The sequence below is a fragment of the Phoca vitulina genome, unplaced genomic scaffold (genome assembly GCF_004348235.1).
Source record: "Phoca vitulina isolate PV1807 unplaced genomic scaffold, GSC_HSeal_1.0 scaffold49, whole genome shotgun sequence".
In the NCBI taxonomy this organism is placed as follows: Eukaryota; Metazoa; Chordata; class Mammalia; order Carnivora; family Phocidae; genus Phoca; species Phoca vitulina.
The window spans coordinates 5,711,968-5,735,631 of record NW_022589752.1 but is presented as its reverse complement, the minus strand read 5'-3'; the positions used below and the strand labels follow the sequence as shown (position 1 = coordinate 5,735,631).

Genomic DNA, 23,664 nt, shown 5'->3' with positions numbered 1-23,664 from the left:
AAAATGTCTATTTCTTTTTTTAATATAAGAAAGAAATATACAAAATATCAGTAGAATATTAGCCACAAATAAAAATCTGAATTTAAAAATTTCATCGATTTACCCTTATTTGCTAGTCATGATATTAAATATCATAAATTTTATCAGTTTCCTTCCTAATTCATTAGGGGGAAAAATGTTCACACTATGTAGGGAGGATATAAAGATTTAAATTATCCTAAAATTATATTTAAGTAAATAATTCAGGAAGGAGCCTTTAAAAATTATTTGTACAGTCTTTTAAAAGATTATTTTTCTTTAAAATATATACAAGTTGCTTAAAGGTTTCCCAAAAAACCAGGGCTGCTAGAAAAAGGCTTTTCTTCCTTGGGGTTTCTCAGAATTTGCTCATTTCCTAAAATTGATAGTTTTATAGAAATGACCATAATTTGAGAAAACATATTTACCTTTGTAAGAAAACAAACTCATACTCCTCTTCTTCAGCCACCACCTGTGACCATCAGATAAACTGAGGACATTTATTCGACTGTAGACACAACCAGACCAGAGTCAGCCAGGAAGCAAAAATTGCCGAGCCTAGAAACCATGCTCTTCCTGGAAGCCACAAGGACCAAAGGAGAACTTCTGAATAGAATTTAAAACTTTCTTAAGAAACAATCAGAGATTCTCAAGGCCCAGTCAACAACCAAGGCCAAGACTGTTACACTCAATTGCAAAGTAGCCATGACACTGAAATCTTCCAACATTGTAACTGGCCAGACCTCTTTTAAAAAGTCTGTAACTGTCCAGTATTATGAAATACTTACCAATGCTGGGAAGGCTATACGCAAAGAAAGAAAGAACGATAAAGCATGCCACAATTAAGGAAACAGATTTGTCCTATTTCTTAGTTGCCTACGTGTTTAAGCAACTTCTGAGTTTTGTAATTTTAAGAGTTTGACGTCAGCAGTGAATTTGTATCAATGCAGCAAATATCCCTTAGACTCGTTATAAGGATAAATATGATCATGTTCATTGTATATATTGGCTCAATTAATAGTTTAACAGATAAAGATCTGATTAATGAAAAAGAGGGCTGTTTATTGCTAAAATTACAATGATCGCATCTGCTTTCCATTTGAGGCAGATCTGTACTAACCTTACAGCTCTAAGATTTTGCCATTAGGTGTCAGAGCTACAGCCTGTCTTCAGGTCAGTTGCCTGGAGATAGCCAAACTGCAAAGACTAGAGGGTACAGTGCTCTACAAGACAAGACACTGAGTATAAATCTGGAGCAGGGAGGTCTGTCTGAAAACCACCCTCAGGTTTGATAATTCACTAGAATATTTTGCAGAACTCAAGGAAAGCTGTTATGCTCATGGTTATGGTTTATCACAGGGAAAGGATATGGATTAAAATCAGCCAAGGGAAGAAACACATAGGATGAAGTCACAGAGGGTTCCAAAGCCATAGCTTCTGGTGTCTTCTCCCCCTGGAGGCAAGCTGTGTTACTTTTCCTGTACCAGTGTATGATAATACGCCTCGAGTATTGCCAACCAGGGAAACCTGCCCGAACTTCAGCGTTCAAAGATTTTATAGAGGCTCTATTACACGGGTATGACTGAGTGATTACCTGGGTGGTTGATCTCAGCTGCCAGGTTGACTGATCCCAGCTGACTCAGTGCCCCTTACTCTAAATCATGTGGTTTTTCTGGCATGGCTAAGACTGTTAGGTGTGGCCAGCCCCACCCTAAAATCCATTGTGACTGGCTCTCACCCTAAACAAAGATATTCCTATGAGGTATGACATAGATTACCTCCTAGAAGCTGCAGGCAAAGGCCAGACCTCTCTTTGGGCCAGGTCAGATTCTTTATTATACATCATTACTTCCTCTGTTTTCATCTGCCCTGTATTATTACTACAGGACAGATGACACTAATCTACTACCTATTTACATGTTCCCAAATGATCATTTCTCCTCAACCTCTATTTTCAAAATGTTCCTGTCTTCAATCCTGTTTCTGCATCTGAATTTCCCTAAACTCCATGAATCTCTAAGAAATACAACATTTCAACACACATAAAGTATGCTTTAAACCTGATCTAAAAGTTACTTAACTTTGCTTTTCATTTACTATTTCTATGCAGTAGATTACAATGTATCTCTTTTTTCAATCAAGATCATATTATTGTACTTAATAACATACAGATTCTTGGCCTTGCTAATACCAAATCATACCTTCATTTCATATAAATCCTTTGGGTAACTGTTTTCAAATTCTTTCTGGCTTTATGTTCTCTAATTCTGTTAGGCAAAATAAGTCTTAGACAAGTAACAAACTCAATAATTCCTCTATTTTAATTTAACTTAATCACTTACAACTTTGGAAGTGGTAAGAAATAACAGATATACTTTAAAATACTGAATTGACAGCTAAATTGAATGGAATGTTTCATAGGACAGTTCTTATTTCGTCATTTACTCCAATTAATTTCAAGGTCCTTACAACTCATCTCTTTTCTGAGCTGCAGAAACTCTAACTGGGGAATCTAGAGAGATGAATACCAGTTAATCTCCATTTCCACTTTTCTGCAAGCATGGGCTTGGAGAAATAAGCCCCAGAAAGCAGAAAGGAGGATGCGAAACAGAGTTGAATTAACATAAAATGAAACCAAAAGAGAGGAATGGAGCAAACTTTTCAGGTTAGAAAATACTTCCAAGAACCTGTTTCTAATCAGAATTGGCATCTGTGAAAAATGCATTGCATAGACAGCAGTTGTGTAAAAAAGCACTGAACTATATTCAGGGGACTGGATTCTTCCCAAATAACCAGTCATTACAGCTGGTCCTGACTTATGACTCAACTTACGATTTTTCGACTTTACAATGATGTGAAAGCAATAACACATTCTAAGGAAACCACACTTCAAATTTTGAATTTTTATCTTTTCCCAGACTAGTGGTATGTGATGATACATTTTCATGATGCTGGGCAGCAGCAGTCAAAGCTCATATCCAGCCATGCAATCTAAGGGTAAACAACCGGTATACTGACAACCACTTTGTACCCATAAAACCATTCTTTCACTTTCAGTACAGTATTCAGTAAATTATATGAGATATTCAACACTTCATTATAAAATAGGCTTTTTGTTAGATGATTCTGCCCAACTGCAGGCTAATGTGAAGTGTTCTAAGCATGTTTAAAGTAGGCTGGGCTAAGCTATGATGTTTGGTAGGTTAGGTGTATTAAATGTATTTTCAACTTACAATATTTTCATCTTAAAATGGACTTATTGGGACATAACCACATCATAAGTTGAGGAAGATGTGTATTCAAAAGCACCCAATAGGTGCTAATTTGTAGGGAAAGAAATAAGAGACAAAATAACAATATATGTATATACATGAATATTAAAGTGATGGCAGAAATAAAAACTTTCAAACCAGAAGGAATCACATAGATCTTCTAATTAGTTCTACTGCCACATTGTACAAATAAGAAAACTGTTGAATAATCATTGCTATAATGCATTAATATGAAAAAATATTTTAAATGTGATGTGGCTTCTGGAGTTAACATGGCGGAGGAGGAGAGGACCCTATGTTTGTCTTGTGCCTGGAATTCAGCTAGATAATTATCAAATCATTCTGAACACTTGCAATATCAACTGGAGATGTGATAAAAGAAATGCTGCAATGCTACAAATAGAAAAGCAGCCACTTTTTGGAAGTATTGTTGTCTTTTCTCTCTCTTTCTTCCATTCTTTTCTGGACATAATGACGAGACGGAGAAACTTAACAGGAGGTAGCACTCACTGCCAGGGATTTAATCAATATGGATATAAGTAACAGGTCTGAACTAGAACTTAAAACGATTATAAAGATACGAGCTGGGTTTGAAAAAAGCATGGAAGATAATAGAGAATCCCTTACTGTAGAAATAAAAGAACTAAAATACAATCAGGCCAAAATTAAAAATGCTATTACTGAGATGCAGTAAAAATGGAGGCTCTAACAGAGATGATAAATGAGGCAGAGGAGAGAGTCAGTGATATAGAAGACAAAATAATGGAAAATAAGGAAGCTGAAGAGAGAAAGACAACTACTGGATCACAAAGGAAGACTTCCAGAAACCAGTGATTCCATAAAGTGAAATAATATCCAGATAATAGGGGGTCCCAGAAGGTGAAGGGGGAAGGAGAGGGCAGAATGTCGATTTGAACACATCACAGCTGAGAACTTCTCTAATATGGGGAAGGAAACAGGCATTCAAGTCCAGGAGGGACAGAGACGCCCCCTCAAAATCAATAAAAAGAGGTCAACACCTTGACATACAATAGTGAAGCTTGCAAATTTCAGAGACAAAGAAAAAACCTGAAAGCAGCTCAGGACAAGAGGTCTGTAACCTACAAGGGTAGAAACATAAAGCTGGCAGCAGAACTGTCCACAGAGACCTGGCAGGCCAGGAAGGACCGGCATGATATATTCAAGGTAACAAATGAGAAAAATATGCAACCAAGAATACTTTATCCAGCAAGGCTGTCATTCAGAATAGGAGAGATAAAGAGCGTCCAGGTTAAACAAATCTAAAGGAATTTGTGATCACTACACCAGCCCTGCAAGAAATATTAAAAGGAATCCTTTGAGGGAAGAGAGAGCCCAAAAGTAACAAACAGCAGAAAGGAACAGTGACAATCTACAGAAACAGTGACTTTACAGATAATACAATGGTAACTAACTTCCTATCTTTCACTAATTACTTTGAACGTAAATGGACTAAATGTTCCCATTAAAAGACACAGGATATCAGAGTGGATAAAAAACAAGACCCATTGATATGCTGTCTACAAAAGACTCATTTTAGACCCAAAGACACCTCCAAATTGAGAGTGAGGGGGTGGAGCACCATCTATCATGATAATGGACATCAAAAGAAAGCTGGAGTAGCCATCCTTATATCAAACTAGATTTTAAACCAAAGACTGTAATAAGAGATGAAAAAGGACACTATATCACAATAAAAGGGTCTACCCAACAAGAAGATCTAACAATTGTAAATATTTATGCCCCTAACTTGGGAGCGGCCAATTATACAAACCAATTAATAACAAAATTAAAGAAACACATTGATAATAGTACAATAATAGTAGGGGACTTCAACACCCCCCTCACTGCAATGGGCAGATCATCTAAGCAGATCAACAAGGAAACAAGGTCTTTGAATGACACACCAGACCAGACAGACTTAATAGATATATTTAGAGCATTTCATCTTAAAGCAACAGAATACACATTCTTCTTGAGTGCACATGGAACATTCTCCAGAGTAGATCACATACTGTGTCAAAAATCAGGTCTCAACTGGTACAGAAAGACTGAGATCATACCATGCATGTTTTCAGACCACAAGGTGTTAAAACTTGAACTCAATCACAAGAGAAAATTTGGAAGGAACACAAATACATGTTGGTTAAAGAGCATCCTACTAAAGAATGAATGGGTCAGTCAGGAAATTAAAGAATTCAAAAAATACATGGAAACAAATGAAAATGAAAACAGGACAGTTCAGAACCTTTGGGATGCAGCAAAGGTGGTCCTAAGACGGAAGCATATAGCAATACAAGCCTTTCTCAAGAAACAAGAAAAGTCCCAAGTACACAACCTAACCCTACACTAAAGGAGCTGGAAAAAGAACAGCAAATAAAGCCTAAATCCAGCGAGAGAAGAGAAATAATATAGATTAGAGCAGAAATCAATGAAACAAATTAAAAAAAACAGAACAGATCAACAAAACTAGGAGCTGGTACTTTGAATTAAAAAGGTCGATAAACCCCCTAGCCAGATTTATCAAAAAGAAAAGAGAAAGCACCCAATAGAATCATGAATGAAAAAGGAGCGATCACAACCAACACTGAAGAAATACAATTATAAGAGAATATTATGAACAATTATATGCCAACAAATCAGGCAATCTGGAAAAAATGGATGCATTCTTAGAAACATATAAACTACCAAAGCTGAAACAGGAAGAAACAGAAAACCTGAATAGACCCATAACCAGTAAAGAAATTGAATCAGTAATCAAAAATCTCCCAACAAACAAGAGTCCAGGACCGGATGCCTTCCAGGGGAATTCTACCAAACACTTAAAGAAGAATTAATACCTATTCTTCTGAAACTGTTTAAAAAAATAGAAATGGAAGGAAAACTTCCAAACTCGTTCTATGAGGCCAGCATTACCTCGAACCCCCAATCAAAGACCCCACCAAAAAGGAGAACTACAGACCAATATCCCTGATAAACATGGATGCAAAAATTCTCACCAAAATACTAGCCAATAGGATCCAACATTACATTAAAAGGATTATTCACCACAACCAAGTGGGATTTATTCCTGGGCTGCAAGGGTGGTTCAATCATTCACAAATCCATCAGTCAATCAATGTGATACACTACATAAATAAAAGAAAGGACAAGAACCATATGATCCTCTCCATAGATGCAGAAAAAGCATTTGACAAAGTACAGCATCCTTTCTTTTTTTTTTTTTTAAAGATTTTATTTATTTATTTGAGAGAGAGAATGAGAGACAGCATGAGATGGAAGAGGGTCAGAGGGAGAAGCAGACCCCCTGCTGAGCAGGGAGCCTGATGTGGGACTCGATCCCGGGACTCCAGGATCATGACCTGAGCCGAAGGCAGTCACTTAACCAACTGAGCCACCCAGGCGCCCAGCATCCTTTCTTGATAAAAACTCTCTGCACTGTAGAGATAGAAGGAATGTACCTCAATATCATAAAAGCCATAAACAAAAAACCCACAACTAATATCCTCAACGAGGAAAAACAGAGCTTGTCCCCTAAGGTCAGAACACGGCAGGGATGTCCACTCTCACCACTATTGCTCAGCATAGTACTAGAAGTCCTAGTCTCAGCAATTAGACAACAAAAAGAAATAAAAGGCATTGGAATCGGCAAGGAAGAAGTCAAACTTTCACTCTTCACAGACGACATGATACTCTATGTGGAAAACCCAAAAGACTCCACCCCAAAATTGCCAGAACTGATACAGGAATTCAGCAAAGTTGCAGGATATGAAATAAATGCACAGAAGTCAGTTACATTTCTATACATTAACAATGAAGCTGAAGAAAGAGAAATCAAGGAATTGATCCCATTTACAATTGCACCAAAACCCAGAAGAAAGCTAGGAAGAAGCCTAACCAAAGAGGTAAAGGATCTGTACTCTGAAAACAATAGAGCACTTATGAAAAAAACTGAGGAAGACACAAAGAAATGGAAAAACATTCCATGCTCATGGATTGGAAGAACAAATACTGTTAAAATGTCTATGCTACCCAGAGCAATCTACACATTCAATGCAATCCCTATCAAAATGCCATCAACATTTTTCACAAAGCTGGAACAAAACAATCCTAAAATTTGTATGGAACCAGAAAAGACCCTGAATACCCAAGTAATTCTGAAAAAAGAAAACCAAAGCTGGAGGCATCACAATTCTGTGATGTATTACAGCTCTATTACAAAGCTGTAATCATCAAGACAGTATGGTCCTGGCACAAAAACAGACACATAGATCAATGGAACAGAATAAGAGAGCCCAGAAATGGACCCTCAACTCTATGATCAACTAATCTTTGACAAAGCAGGAAAGAATATCCAATGGAAAAAAGCCCATCTCTTCAACAAATGGTGCTGGGAAAATTGGACAGCCACATGCAGAAGAATGAAACTGGACCACTTCCTTACACCATTCACAAAAATAGACTCAAAACAGGATGAAAGACCTAAATGTGAGATAGGAATCCATCAAAATCCTAGACGAAAATACAGGCAGCAACCTCTTTGACCTCAGCTGCAACAACTGCTAGACATGTCTCTAAAGGCAAGGGAAACAAAAGCAAAAATGTACTATTGAGACTTCATCAAGATAAAAAGCTTTTGCACAGCAGAGGAAACAGTAGACAAAGCCAAGACAACTGACAGAAGGGAAGAAGATATCTGCAAATGTCTTATCAGATAAAGGGCTAGTATCCAAAATCTATAAAGAACTTATTAAACTCAACACCCAAAAAATCCAGTCAAGAAATAGGCAGAAGACATGAACAGACATTACTCCAAAGACATACAAATGGCCAACAGACAGCATCAGAGAAATACAAATCAAAACCTCAATGAGATACCACCTCACCCCAGTCAACATGGCTAAAATTAACAAGTCAGGAACAACAGATGTTGGCAAAGATGCAGGGAAAGGGGAACCCTCTTACACTGTTGCTGGGAATGCAAACTGGTGCAGCCGCTGTGGAAAACAGTATGGAGGTTCCTCAAAAAGTTAAAATAGAACTACCCTATGACCCAGCAATTGCATTACTGGGTATTTATCCAAAGGATACAAACACAGTGATCTGAAGGGGCATATGTACCCTAATGTTTATAGCAGCAATGTTCACAACAGCCAAAATATGGAAAAAGCCCAGATGTCCACTGACAGATGAATGGATAAAGAAGATGCTAAGTGAAATCAGTCAGTCAGAGAAAGACAAATACCATATGATTTCATTCATATGTGGAATTTAAGAAATAAAACAGGTGAACATAGGGGAAGGAAAGGAAAAATAAAGTAAGATGAAAATTGACAGGGAGGCAAACCATAAGAGACACTGAACTCTAGGGAACAAACTGAGGGTTGCTGGAGGGGAGGGGCGTGGGAGAAGGAAGTAACTGGGTAATGGGCATTAAGGAGGGCAACTGATGGAATGAGCCCTGGGTGTTATATGCAACTGATGAATCACTAAACTCTACATCTGAAACTAATAAAAAAAATCTTAAACATGTGAAACAATAGGTTTTTTTGGCAAATTTTTCAAATTTATATAAAATGAGATAATGATTACAGATATATCATAAAATTAACAAATCAAGGAGATTTTTCTAAATAAATCATATTAGATTTAATAGTTTCTTCACTGACTCTTTGTACTGAGAAAGGGTATTTTCATTGTCCCCCTCGTTCTTAAGACTAACAACAGACTTTTTGTATTCTTCAACTTCTTTTGTAGCAAGGAGCTCTTCTTTATTTACTTCCAGATTTTTCTCAGCAGCTTTCATTTGGAGAAGTGTTTCCAGGATATTTTTTTCAGAGGAGCTATTGTTCCATACATACTCTTCCATGTCTGCTTCAGTCTTATCTTTCTCCCATTCTTCGGTTTTCTGAAAGGAAAAAATGAATTCTGAAATCTGAGAAATACTATCTGAAAAACAAAGTTTTGTTTTTTGTTTTAGGGAAAGAGAATCTGCAAAATGTGGAGAGTCCCTGTTGACACTCTGCATGTAAACTTTGATTTCCCTCCCTTACAGCACTGCTATTCACCTGCACCGTTTCAGGACCCCACACTCTACGATGTGACTACTCTGTTACCACTCACTAATTCTACCCACAGAATTTCTATTTTATCTGCCTTGCAGATTTCACTCACAACCAATACTGTTTCCCAAAAGATACAGAAAACTCATTTTTGCAGCCTTCTAATCCCTAAACTCTAACACATCAACATTTCACATTTCTGAGGTTAAAAATAATAAAGAGTTGAGAAGAGACTGTATTTATCTTTGTAACATGCCTGTGAGGATGACAAGGAACACCAATTATTATAATAAAATAAAAAATATAAAATATATGTGTAATACATGATTTTTAGTCATAATGACTTCATATATTCTGGAATTTTATTTTGTTATTATCCTTATTTTCTGTTCCTTATAATGGAAACAATTTTTGTTACTACTTGTTTTTTCTTACAAAAATTACTACTATGCTATTCTAGGGAACACTGTTAGGTTTTATAGTAATATAATTCAGATTTATGATTTAGTTGAAGATATAACATTCTGTGAAAAATCAAGGAACGCAGTTAATAAATAATACGTCCTGGTTCAATGAAGTGCTGAATACCAGCCACATTCTTTCCAAACTAACACATAACATATTCTGAGCTATATGCTATTATAGAATCATCCAATATTCTTAAAACTTTTGAAGGTGGTAAACCCCTCAAAATATAACATTTTTGAAGTATTAAAAGAAAGACAGATTTGTAAGGCTGTCAAAAATATTTTATCTCTGAAAACTCCTCTTGAAAGAGACCCCAACTTGAATAGACAGAGCTCCAAGTCTGCTTAGACTTAAGTGAGACAGTGTCTGCTTCTGCCTCCCTCCCGTCCCCAACCTCACTGTTAGAGACCATGAAAAGAGAAAAAGCACTGGAAATTTGTCCCTCAAAGGGTAAAGAGGAACCCTGCCAACTGCAAACAGGCCACTGGGTATGCCATGGACTCAGCTAACCCCATTCGGGGTCACTGGAGGCCAGGAAAGAGTCTCCTCCACCACAGAGAACCACAAGAAAAAGAAATCCTCTTTTAATCCTTCAAACTGAGTATCCTTTCCTTCAAGATAAACCAAAAGGACATGGAGTGTTTCCCCTGACCCTCAAACCCCTTAGCCAAAGTGGGGTATCTGTACTCACAACTCCTAACATACTGATTGCCCCACCTCCCAATTCTGAATTTATGGCTGAGGAAAATGTCTCAACTAATGTTCTAGAAATATATTACCTGGTTGAGAATCAACTCTATACCCCTTTTTTTTAATCTGGTAGTGAGGCTATAGGCGTGGCTGGGGGCGGGGTGGGTGGATAATGTGAAACAACTTCTTGTGCCCTGTGAGTACAAGCCTATTGCAAATAACTTCTAATGGCCAAACTCCAAATTTTACATTAAAAAGAAAACTGACAAAATTATCCTACCCCACCTAATTTTTCTGTAATATTTGGGGAAGAAATAAATGTCAGCCCCTTAAAAAAAAAACAAATGCCCTAAATTAAATGTATCTTTGGTCCTATCTACTCTTGGTAGGGCTTTAAATGCTAAGGCAGTGTCATAGTTTCTTCGTAATTCTGACAAATGAAGTATCTTTAAGACGCCAACAAATACATTATATAAGCATTAAGTAATAAAACAATCTATCTTATACTTTAAAAAAAAATTCCTAATCTACTTCATTCTTGACTGCTAGAAAACAATTAAGAGAAGCAATTAAGAGATTATTTAAAAAATTTTAACTTTCACCCAGGTTTTGTGGATTTTCTTACCTACTCTGAAATAGACACTTAAGAGAAAGAGGTAACCAAAGGAAATTCACTAGTAATTTCCAACATTTCATTTATCTTCTGCTTACATTTGGTATATGCAATTCTAGACTGCTCTGCCAAAGCGTTACAGGTGCACCATGATATTGATTCCCTCAGCCCTCAGGCGGCCAGGTGAGCCTGGAGGAGCGCGAGCACCCTCCTCCTTCATTCATCTCAGTAAAGAATTTTCTGTGTAGTGACACGAAAAAGGTTAGGAAATCCTGCACTAAGGGATAACGTACATTTACAGGAGAAAATTAGTACTGTTTCAAATAGTCAGCGGTAAGTGAAAGTAACTACATTCTGTAGAAGGCATGGCTTCCCACTAATCCTCTACAGACACAAAGCAGTGTCACGCTTCAACTGCACGCTAAACAAAACCCATGTTTTCAACAATTCTAGTAACTTTAGTATCCAAACTCTGCACAGCTGAATATAAATTCCAAGATAATGATAGTAACAATACCAATAAATTAAATACTTATATGCCATGGACCTTAAATGCTTACATACATTATTTCATACAATTCCCATTAAAACCTACTGGATTAGATGTTAACATCTCTACGGAAAGAAAATTAAGTATTATGGAAGTTAAGTAGGGGGCCACAGCCACCTGGGAATGTTTCAGATTTCAGAATTTTTTGTATTTTAGAAAATCAATACAGTGCATATACCATATATTTTGTAACATTTCCAGAGAAGGTCTACCGCAGGACTCCCTAAATCAAATACATTACCATTTTTGCAGCAATGTGTATGCAGTCACACTAAATGGGATAAACAAAGGCTATAAATAATTTTTCATCCATTCAAGTCTCATTTTGCCACCAAATAGGTTATAAAAAACTAGCAATTTCCAAAGCTTTTTGGGTTTCAGAGTTAGGGGGTGTATATGTGTGTTATGCTCAGGATCACACAGGGAGGTGGTATGATCAATATTTAATATGGGCTTTGGTATTTTACGGAACTCAGTTTAGATCCTAGCTTCATCACTTACTACTGTGTAGGCTTGTGTTTCTAGAAGTGGCTCCAAGGATTCTTCTGTGGATTAAAAGAGATAAGGAATATCCATGTACTTAGAGCACCTGGCTCATAGTAAACACTAAATAAATGCTTGCTACTAATAACACAGCTTATTAAGATGAATGAAAGAGAGTGGGATTCAAATCCTTGTTAGCCTACCTACAAAATATGTTTCTATGTCAAGGACATCACTACCCCTATCAAACAGTAAATTGAAACTTTCAACGTAAATATAAACACATACCAAACTGTCCAAATGTTCTGCAGTTATTCACACTCACAAAATTGTATCACTGATTTTTATAATGTTTAGATAAAATAGTTACAGAAACAAGAGGTCTTTATTTATCACTGATATAAAGGTAATGTTTTTCATGATGCTTGTTACTTCATGTCTTTTTTTTTTTTTAGTATATGTGCTGCCGAAGCGAGCACTTCATGTCTTTTTGATAAATGTTATCACTGATTAAATTTTCCCAGTTAATTGCCTGTTCTTAAAAATAACTAAGTTATCTCCAGTTTTCCTGCAGTCTCCTTTGGGTATAGGCTTTTTATGTCTAATCATAGATTAGAAAACACACACACACACACACACACACACACACAAAATAGCATTCCTGTAAAAAAAAAAAAAGAACAATTTAAAAAAGAAATTTATTTTTTTGAAGTCCTATATTAAGAGTACGAAAGTATCTTTACAACATCTTTAGAATGTCTGTTTCAAGCAGGAAAAATAAAAGCTAATTATTAACAATATATTTCTTTTTTGAGGGCAATCTTTTCTAGTCAATATATAAGTTTTCACAGATGAGTATCAACCAAATAGAGCTTGTCAGTGAAGAGAGAACAGAACTAACTGAAAGAAATGCTGGTCTATAAATGATATATTAAAAAGCTATTCTAAAACATTTTCTAATCTTTGTCAGTGATTAAAGCAGTAATACTGTCCATAGTGCTTGTCACGTTAGAGTATTTTTCATTTCTGAGAGGTATAAATATAAAATCCTTGGGGCGCCTGGGTGGCTCAGTCAGTTAAATGTCCAACTCTTGATTTCAGCTTGAGGTCATGATTTCAGGGTCCTGGGATCGAGCCCTGAGTCGGGCTCCCTCCTCAGCCGGGAGTCTACTTGGGATTCTCTCTATCCCTCTCCTTCTGTCCCTCCCCCACTCTCACTCTCTCTCTAAAATAATAAATAAATCTAAAAAAAAAAAGATATCAGACAGAGAATCAGTGATGCCTAGATGAATGTGAATTCTAGGCTGCAAGGATATGAGGAGGATCCTTCTGAAAATCCCCATTTTCTTTCCTGAGGGCATTTTCCAATTCTGTGTAAGACTGGCCACTTGGCTCATGCAGGATTCTACTTGGGAAAAGAGAAATAAGTGAAGTTTGAGCTGTTCCCCAGGGCTTTGTAAAACAGACTGGAACTGAAGAGCCCCAAACATGACTGGTTTTCATTCTGTGGTTATTTATGGGGAAGTTGGGGAGTCAGAATCAGGTCTCTAAAAAGCACAGTAAAATCCCCCATAATCTCATAGTGTTTAGGAGACAAAGTCCCACTAGAGGGAGGAAGTGTGTTTTAAACGCACAACCAATCTCCCTTTTAAAACACCTGCCAGATTTTGCTGCAAGGTTAGAGTTACCAAGCTAAGCTCAAAATTTCTGAAGAGTACAAATGACTCTTCAGCAGATGTGGAAGCTGATTCACCACGTTCCCAATCAAAAGCCTTGAAGGTTATGCCTGAGAAAAAGGAACAAATCAGAGCTGGACTAAATCTTAACAAAAACTGCAGCCCAGCCCTGGTCTAGCTAAATCATGACTGGATTAAAATGATAAATCCCTGAACCTCTCTGCCTAAGACAAAAAAAGAGGAAATTCTTTCTGATGGATGACAGCAGTTGGAGCATCTATGTAAGAGTTGTCCTCCCAAGATTTGTTGGAACTTGTTAAGTAGAATCCCCGGGAATCTTGGAGTCAATTAGTAAAATATAAAAAAGATTTCAGAATCCCATAGTTATAATCCCTTAGTACAGATCTGATATATGTAACAATATAGTTTTGTGTTGCTCTATTTTGCATTTACTAATTCTGACTTCTGCTGTATCTAGACTGTTACTAATCCCATCCAATGATTTATTAATGTCTAGCATGCAAGAAAGTTACTAGACATTTGAAACATTTGAAAAGAAGAAAAATGTAATTAATAACCAAGGGAAAACAAATAATAGCAGAACTCCAGATGATCCAGATAATGAAGTTAGCAGACAAGAACTTTAAAATGACTAAGAATAAATGTGTTAAAGAAAAAAGAGGAAAAGATAATCAATACGAATTAAATAATGAAGAACTTCAACACAGAATTGGTATCCATAAAGAAACAGCAATTAAAAGAAACATCTGGAATTGAAAAACACAATATCTAAAATTAATAAATCACTGGATGAGATTAATAACAGTCTAGATACAGCAGAAGTCAGAATTAGTAAATGCAAAAACAGAGCAACACAAAACTATATTGTTACATATATCAGATCTGTACTATGGGATTATAATTGTGAGATTCTGAAATCTTTTTTATATTTTACTGATTAACTCCAAGATTCCCAGGGATTCTACTTAACAAGTTAAAACTAATCTTGGGAGGACAACTCTTACATATTTCTTATAGACCGAATGCTTGGATCTCCCCACTCCGCCCCCCTCCCCCCCCCGGGCCACTCTCGTTAGAATGAACTTCCAAAGTGGTGGCATTGAAGGTAGGGTCATTGGGAGATGTTTAGGTCATGAGGTGAAGCCCTCATGAATGAGATTAATGCCCTTATGAAAGAGATTCCAGAGAAAGCCCTTGCCCCTTCTGCCATGTGAAGACACAGCAAGATGACAGTTGTTTATGAAACAGGAAGTGAGCCCTCACTAGACACCAAATCTGTCAATGCCTTGATCTTAGATATCGCAGCCTTCAGAAAAGCAAGAAACAAATTTCTGTTGTTTATAAACAGACCAGTCTGTGGTATTGTGTTACAGCAGCCTAAATGGAATAAGACAATGTCTTATACAAATAAAAATTAAAACTTATTTTTTAAGTTTGCAATAACAGATTTTGGGAAATTTAGTCTGGATCAGTGTTTCTTAAATAAGTGTATTTATTTAAAAACCTATAATTGTCACTATCAAAAATAATTTTTCTATAATTTCTAACAAAAAAGTTATGGTGCAAAATTCACAAAAATAATCAGATACCATGTACTTCCTGGTGGAAGAACACAATACTAATTATGCAGCAGTTTAAAAAAAATCAAAATAGAATCTGACTAAGCCTCTAGATCCAACTATCAATTTAAAAAATTACACTATGGTGATACAATCAGCAAAATTCAAATGATGGGAAAGCCGACAGCAAACAAAACCCCAAGATTTCTTCAACAAATAAATTGCAAGGAAAGAGCTCAATAGACAAAGCTCCCTTTTGGTTTGTGACTGTTCCTGGGCACTCTTTCAAAAAACATTTACTGAGAACCTACTATGTGCTAGGCAGTACTAGGAGAAACAGGATGTCTCTAGGCACCCTGGCTAAAAACTAATGTTTCCATACCCAAATATTTTAGAAAAAGGGTACATATGCTTGATTGTATTAGGCATCTGCTGAAACTCCCCTTCAGATGAAATAAAAAACAGGGCTGGCAAAACCAAAAAATACCTCATTATTCAAATACAATTAATACTGATAGTGGAACAAAATCCAATTTATAAGCTAATCATTTTCTTTTTTTTTTCTAATCAATTCCTTCCTTCCTTCCTTCCTTCCCTCCCTCCCTTCCCTTCTTTCTTATAGGGAGAGAGAGGGCACGTGCTAGCAGGGGGAGGAGCAGAGGAAGAGGGACAAACAGACTTAGTGCAGCATGGAGCCCAACTGGGGGCTCGATCCTATGACCCTGAGATCATGACCTGAGCCAAAATCAAGAGTCTAACACTCAACTGACTGAGCCACCCACGCACCCCTAAGCTAATCATTTTCTATGAGGCTAAATACATTTTGTTTTTGTGATTTGAAGAAGTCTATTACAGAAAATTTCAAACACATACAAAAGAGAATAGCACTATGTAAACTCTCATGTACCCATCATCCAGTCTCTCTTTTTTTTTTTCAGAGATTTTATTTATTTATTTGAGAGAGAGTGAGAGAGAGCACGAGTGGGGTAAGGGGCAGAGGGAGAAGCAGACTCCTGCCTGAGCAGGGAAGCCAATTCAGGGCTCGATCCCGGGACTCTGGGATCATGACCTAAGCTGAAGGCAGACGCTTAACCGACTGAGCCACCCAGGCACCCCAAGAGTTTCTTCTTTTGAAGTGTAGTTCAATGTATTAATTTTAAAGTATAAATAATAGCATATTCAAATTACTGGGTGGCAATTAAAAATACCACTAAGCTCAAATTGATCACCATTTAGGCAAAGAGTTTGATTAACCTGTAGACTCCTATTTTAATACTTTAACCACTAAACATTCATAATTTTAGCATTTAATTGTAAGTGTGAGTGTGTATATAATATATACATATATGTCTGGCCTCTCTTTTCTTCCCTGCCTACAATGAGAGAACCTGCTCTGACTACAACCCTAGAGGAAGCAACCTTCCATTCCACATGATCTGTTTTCTTTTCTACAATTGGTTCAATTATTCATTCACTCAATAAATATTTATTGCACAACTGTGCCAGGCACACAACTGTGCCATCCTGTAACTGCCAGTCTAGTAGGAAACCTGGAGGTGAGTAGGAGCCAGTCAGATGGAAGACTGTGATCCCAGCAGAGAAAACAGCATCCACAAAGACCTGGAGGTAGCAAAGAGCTCAGTACATTCAGGGAATCGAATGAAGGCCAAGGTGAGGAAAGTAGCATGGGATGAGTCTGAATAGCTATTAGAATACTTACTTTAGAATACTTACTATGTATGTCAGCACCTTACATATATTAATTCACTTAACTTCCAAAACAACCCTATGAGGTAGTACTATTACTACCTGTTTTACAGACCAAAAGAATGAAGCCCAGAGCAGTTAAATAATTTGCCCAAATCACACTGCTTGTTCGTGGTAGAACAACATATTCCAAGGAACAGAGACACTGTAAAAAAGAATATAAAGACCAAAAGAATAATTTAATTGAACCTATCACCTTTTTTCCCCTTTAAGTATTCTTTTTTTTTTTTTTTTAAGGTTTTATCTATTTATTTGACAGAGAGACAGCAAAAGAGGGAACACAAGCAGGGGGAGTGGGAGAGGGAGAAGCAGGCTTCCTGCTGAGCAGGGTGCCTGATGCGGGGCTTGATCCCAGGACCCTGGGATCATGACCTGAGCCGAAGGCAGACGCTTAATGACTGAGCCACCCAGGCGCCCCTGGTCAGTGTATTCTGATGTAACAGAAGGCAAAGAAATAGCTGTTCCACTGAACACACAAAGTTGTTACCTTCCACCATCTTATTTACAGCTCCCTTTGCCTAGAACATGAATCATAGTAATATTCCACTTCTCATGATTACAAGTAAGGCATTGTGCTATATGAGGAAAAACAGTTTAACCATTAGAAAAAAATCCAAGTTATCTGAAAAATCATAAAAAATAAGAAGAGAGGTAAATATCCATAATGGATTAAAAAAGAAAAAAAACCCTGCCAATTCTTTCGGTTACCACGGCCAAATGTTTAACTGAATATGTCAAGGAACTCAACTTAATTCAGGTTGGTTTTTAAAAAATTTACTGAATGCTATTTGGCCAGACATTGTACTAGGGGTTGGGAATACAATGATAAATGAAATGTACAGTCCTTGCCCTCAGCAATCTCACAGTCTAACAGGGCCAGCCAGACATACATATGGACAATTACCATAAAAGTAATAAGAATGCTAACAGGAGCAGTGGAAAAGGATGCACAGATAACTTCTAAGACAGGTTACATCGGAAGTGTATTAAAAAGATTCCTATGAATTTGCAAGGCTGATCAATCTGAAAAAGGATCATAAGCAGAAAGAACAGCATATACAAAGTTATAAAAGAACACATTATGTTCATTATGGCTGAGATATAGAATATACAGCCTATATTTCCTGAGTAACTGGTAATGAGGTGGCAAATTGTTGTGAACAGACAGGCTAAGTAGTTCAGATTTTATCCTGGGTAAGAGCACACCACTCACTGAAGGACTTTATAAAGGAGTAAGACACAACAGACTTGCTTTTTAGAAACAATTCCTTTAACAGCAATCCAGAAGACGGATGAGAGGGGGAAAATCAATAAGGCTATTACAGTTAAAAGATGATGAAGACTCCCATTAGGGTGGCAGCAGCAGGCATCAAGAGGAGAAAATAGTTTTAAAGGATGTAATATGACGTTCTGCCTGACAGCAAAGAGATATAAGTGTCATCTTCACTGTACCATCATCCAAGAACCTAAAACACCTGCCTACTGCCTGAAACATCAAGTCAAAAAAGTCTGTTTGTACCCAGACAAATTTTCTTGCCCTTCTCATTCTAATTCCCATCCCGCACCCTTCGCTCTGATACTAGATACATATACAAAAACCGTCTTAAAAGAGATATACCAGCCTTCTAATTAGTTTCTTTATTAACAAGACCCAAAGACTGGGGAAATTATTCACAATCAGAACTTACATCAGACTCACTTGTGGAGACTTTGAAACGAAACCCTCCCGAGTCTCACCACTAGAGATTTTAATTCTGTAGTGTTCACATATCTGTAGTTTAAAAAAGCTTGCCAGGTGAGTCTAATGCAACCCCCAGCTGAAAACAGGTTACAGAGATAAATTTTCTTTCTTTCTTTTTTTTTTTTTTTTAAGATTTTTTTTATTTATTCATGAGAGACAGAGAGAGAGAGAAACAGAGGCAGAGGGAGAAGCAGGCTCCCCGCGGAGCAGGGAGCCCGATGCGGGACTCGATCCCAGGACCCTGGGATCACGACCTGAGCCGAAAGCAGACGCTTAACCGACTGAGCCACCCAGGCGTCCCATTCTTTCTTTTTTTTTTTTTTAGGATTTTATTTATTTATTTGACAGAGAGATAGCACAAGCAGGGGGAGCAGCAGAGGGAGAGGGAGAAGCAGGCTCCCCGCTGAGCAGGGAGCCCGATGCGGGGCTCGATCCGAGGACCCCGGGATCATGACCTCAGCTGAAGGCAGACACTTAACCGACTGAGCCACCCAGGTGCCCCTGGAAATAAATTTTCAACTGTCAACTGTTCAGTTTGAGAAGACAGTAAACTAGCAGCTACAGTTCAGGTTTGATTTCATCTCTTATTTCATAATCTTTTTAATGGAAGTCAAAGTTGAACAACACTAAATATGATACCATGGGAAGAATATGAAACTTTGAAGCTGCAGTTCAAGTCTTGAGTCCCTCAGCTAACAAACTCTGTAACCTTGAGAAAAGTACGTATCTCTAAATCTTGATTTCTCAATTTATAACATGAAGAGGTTGTAACAGATAAATCTGATTCCTGATCTTCAAAGTCAGTACTAATTTAAAATGGGTGGACACATTAAACGCTTTTGTGTTCAGAAAAAAGACAGCATTTTAAAGCACTTTTTAAAAATGGAGCTTCTCCGCTGTGAATTGTGTAAGACTGATGAATCATAGACCTGTACCCCTGAAACAAATAATACATTATATGGTAATTAAAAAATAATAACAAATTAATTAATTTAAAAAAAATGGAGCTCCTCTCCCATCCCTCACCCTCTTTTTGGTTTCCTTTTTATTTTCATCCAAGGTGATCATTTGGAAAGCAGAGGTAAAAAAGAAAGTCAGAGACACAGGTGACTCTCAGAGCAACAGTATAAAACAAAGGTCAAGGGGAGCCTGGGTGGCTCAGTCAGTTAAGTGTCTGACTCGTGATCCTGGCTCAGGTCATGATCTCAGGGTTGTGATATCAAGCCCCACATCTGGTTTGGCGCTGGACATGGAGTCTGCTTAAGATTCTTTTTCTCTCCCTCTGCCTCTCTGATCCCTCTCTAAAAAATCATAATGATGATAATAACAATAATAATAATAAAATAAATAAAACAAAGGCCAGATGTGCTATTTGGAATCAAGGAAAAGGTAGCAAGTAAGTACTCTTTATTGTTATTGGTCTATCACAAATGCTCACACTCATCATGGGAATTCAATTAATGTCTTTAGTTATTTTTTCTTTAATAAACACTGTAATATTAGTTTATGCATAGATTACACAGAAGTTTATGCATAAATACATTTCACATGAAAGAGATGCACCCTGTTAGAGCAGCCATTATTTTTCTAGGATATAGAGGATATTGACATTGTCAAATATAAATTAGCATCAGGAAATAAACTCATAGAGGGCGCCTGGGTGGCTCAGTCGTTAAGCGTCTGCCTTCGGCTCAGGTCATGATCCCAGGGTCCTGGGATCAAGCCCCGCATGGGGCTCCCTGCTCTGCGGGAAGCCTGCTTCTCCCTCTCCCACTCCCCCTGCTTGTGTTCCTACTCTCGCTGTGTCTCTCTCTGTCAAATAAATAAATAAAATCTTTAAAAAAAAAAGGAAATAAACTCATAGAAGCAAACATTTGTGGAGAACTTCCAAAACAATGAAGAATTAAGAATACTTTTTAAAAACATAATCAAATGAAAAACAAACCTACATAATAAATCATACATCCATGAAAATTAAGTATCTCAAACCGTTACAAAGATATTTCTTATAAACTGGGCACAGTTATGATTATTAATAATTTTATTAATAGAGAATTATTAATTTATACCAGTAAGCTAATTATTGCTAACATCTAACAAGTAGGCTACATTTTATATTACTAAAAAGGGAGCTGGTTACTTTGTCACCGTACTTTTGAAGATGAAAACCTTCTACTTCAAAAGTCCATGGAAATCTAAAAGAATGAACAGCTGTTTTAAACATTTAGTGTTCTTATCTAGCACTGACCTAGATACTCTGAAGAACAAAATAGAATAAGATTGGATACATGCTAATGAGGACCTTATGATTAGTTAGAAAGACAAAACATACATGGAACAACAAAAACACACATGGAAAACAGTCCATGGCACAATCATCTGTAGTCAAGGGCCCTAGTAACCAACATAGAAGATAAGACAGTATAACTTGCTATTTATGTGAAGTAGGAATTACATAAAGAATAAGAGGCTCAAATACATCTGTTGAGTTAATATCCAAAATATATAAAGAACTCATAACAACTCAAGCAGAAAAACAATTTAAAAATGAGAAGATCTGAATACCCATTTTTCCAAAGACATACAGATGGCCAAAAGACACATGAAAAGATGCTCCGTATCAGTCATCAGTGAAATGCAAATCAAAAGCACAATGAAAGAACATTTCACACCTGTTAAAATGGTTATTCTCAAAAAGACAAGAAATAACAAGTATTGATAAGGATGTAGAGAAAACGGAACCCTTGTGCACTGTTGGTGGGAATGTAAACTGGTGCAGCCACTGTGGAAAACAGTATGGAGCTTCCTCAAGAAATTAAAAATAGAACTATCATAAGATCTAGCAATTCCACTTCTGGGTATAATTCCGAAGAAAAGGAACATTAACCTGAAAAGATACCTGCACCCTCAAGTTCACTGCAACATTATTTACAATAGCCAAGACATGGAAACAATCTAAGTGTCCACTGATGGATAAATGGATAAAGAATTAAGTGTGTGTGTGTAAACATACATACATATACACTATGGACTATTATTCAGCCATAAAAAAGAAGGAACTCCTGCCATCTGCGACAACATGAATGTCTTGAAGGCATTATACTAAGTGAAAAAAGAGAAAGATAAATACCGTATAATCTTATTTATCTGTGGAATCTAAAAAACCTCGACTCACAGAAACAGAACAAATTGGTAGTTGCCAGAGGTTGGGATTGAGCAAAGTGAGTGAAGATGGTTAAAAGGTACAAACTTCCAATTATAAAGTAAATCATGGGGATGTAATATACACCATGGTGACTATAGTCACTAACACTGTACTGTGTATTTTAAAGTTGCTAAGAGTAAATTTCAGAAGTTCTCAACACAAGAAAAAAACATTTGTAACTATACGTAGTGATGAATGTTAACTAGACATACTGTGATCATTTCACAATATATATGTATTGAAACATTATGCTTTATACCTGAAGCTAATATAACGTTATACACCAATTATATCACAAAAAAATAGGCTCAAAGCAGGTATCAACTGAAGTCTTGAAGGATATTAAGTAGAAAAAATGAAAAAATAATAAACTATACAACAACACGTCTGTAATATTTACTACTAAACCTTATTTCTACTAGTGTTCCTCAATGGAAAAGACAAAGTCTTCCTCCTTATATATTAATCCCCATATGCAACAACACCAAGCAAATAATAGGCAACCAGTAAATATTCACCCATCAATCAATAAACAGTTCATTTTAATGAAAGCACACCTGACACTTGCCATATGGATGGTTTACTATTTCATAAACATTAAAAAAGTGAAAGAGGTACCTTTTCAAACAACTAGTAAAATGCTACCTCGGCTCAATTTTGCCCCCTGGATACAATTCTACACTCTGTAAATAAGCTATACAACCTGTTCACAATCTGGCTCTGACTTGTTTTTCTAGTCTCACCTCCTTACCTCTGCCCTGTCAGTCTTACACCCCAGCCACACCAAACTTCCGCCTGCTCTCTACATCCACAAGGCGAGAGTCCTTCACCCACTTCTCTAATACATACTCCTACTTATCTTCCAAAACCAGTCACCACTTCTTAAGAAGCTTCCAGGGAGAATTAATCCTCAATGGTGCCTCTCCCAGCACTGTGTTCCTACCTTCGTTACTGAGTGAAACAGACTGTATTATAACCACTGGTTCTCTCCAGAAATAAAGGTACCTAAAGGCAGAGGCTCTTTCATTTTCATAGTCCGAGCAATACCTATCACTGTACCTGGTACACAAGAACAAAATCATTGTTGAACGCAGGGAAGAGTAACAACATTACAAACATCATTCAAGAGTTCTTTAATATAACCTGGAAATGTATGTGTATGTGAGCACACACATCACAATGAACTCATAAACCAACAAATTAAATGGTGAGTATGGAGCTGCAAAAGGACTCTTCATTTTTATCAGATATATTTGCGATAAGGTCCCCTTTAAAAATGAACTCTTTGTTTAAAAAATTTTATTATTTGATAGAGAGAGAGGGAAAAGCAGGATCCCCACTGAGCAGGGAGCCTGACATGGGGCTCAATCCCAGGACTAGGATCATGAACTGAGCCGAAGACAGACGCTTAACCTACTGAGGCACCCAGGCGCCCCTGAACTCTTTACTTTAAAATGATCTCTTTACTTCAAAAATGAACTCTTACTGATAATGAAATTATCTGACTCAGAAGTTTTTGTT

At 37.0% G+C, this 23,664-nt stretch overlaps 1 protein-coding gene across 3 annotated transcripts in view; it reads right to left on the bottom strand.

Annotated features, from left to right (window-relative positions):
- Positions 1–8,907: 8,907 nt before the first annotated feature.
- MRPS35 (mitochondrial ribosomal protein S35) overlaps positions 8,908–23,664 on the bottom strand; it is a 43,715-nt gene continuing 28,958 nt past the window's right edge. For 2 of the 3 annotated variants that reach the window (XM_032432731.1, XM_032432732.1), the window contains exon 8: positions 8,908–9,216. In XM_032432731.1, coding sequence (XP_032288622.1) covers positions 8,947–9,216 — 270 coding nt within the window. In that variant the 3' untranslated portion in view covers positions 8,908–8,946. The remainder of the gene's footprint in view (positions 9,217–23,664) is intronic. The other variant, XM_032432733.1, reaches the window with a different exon arrangement.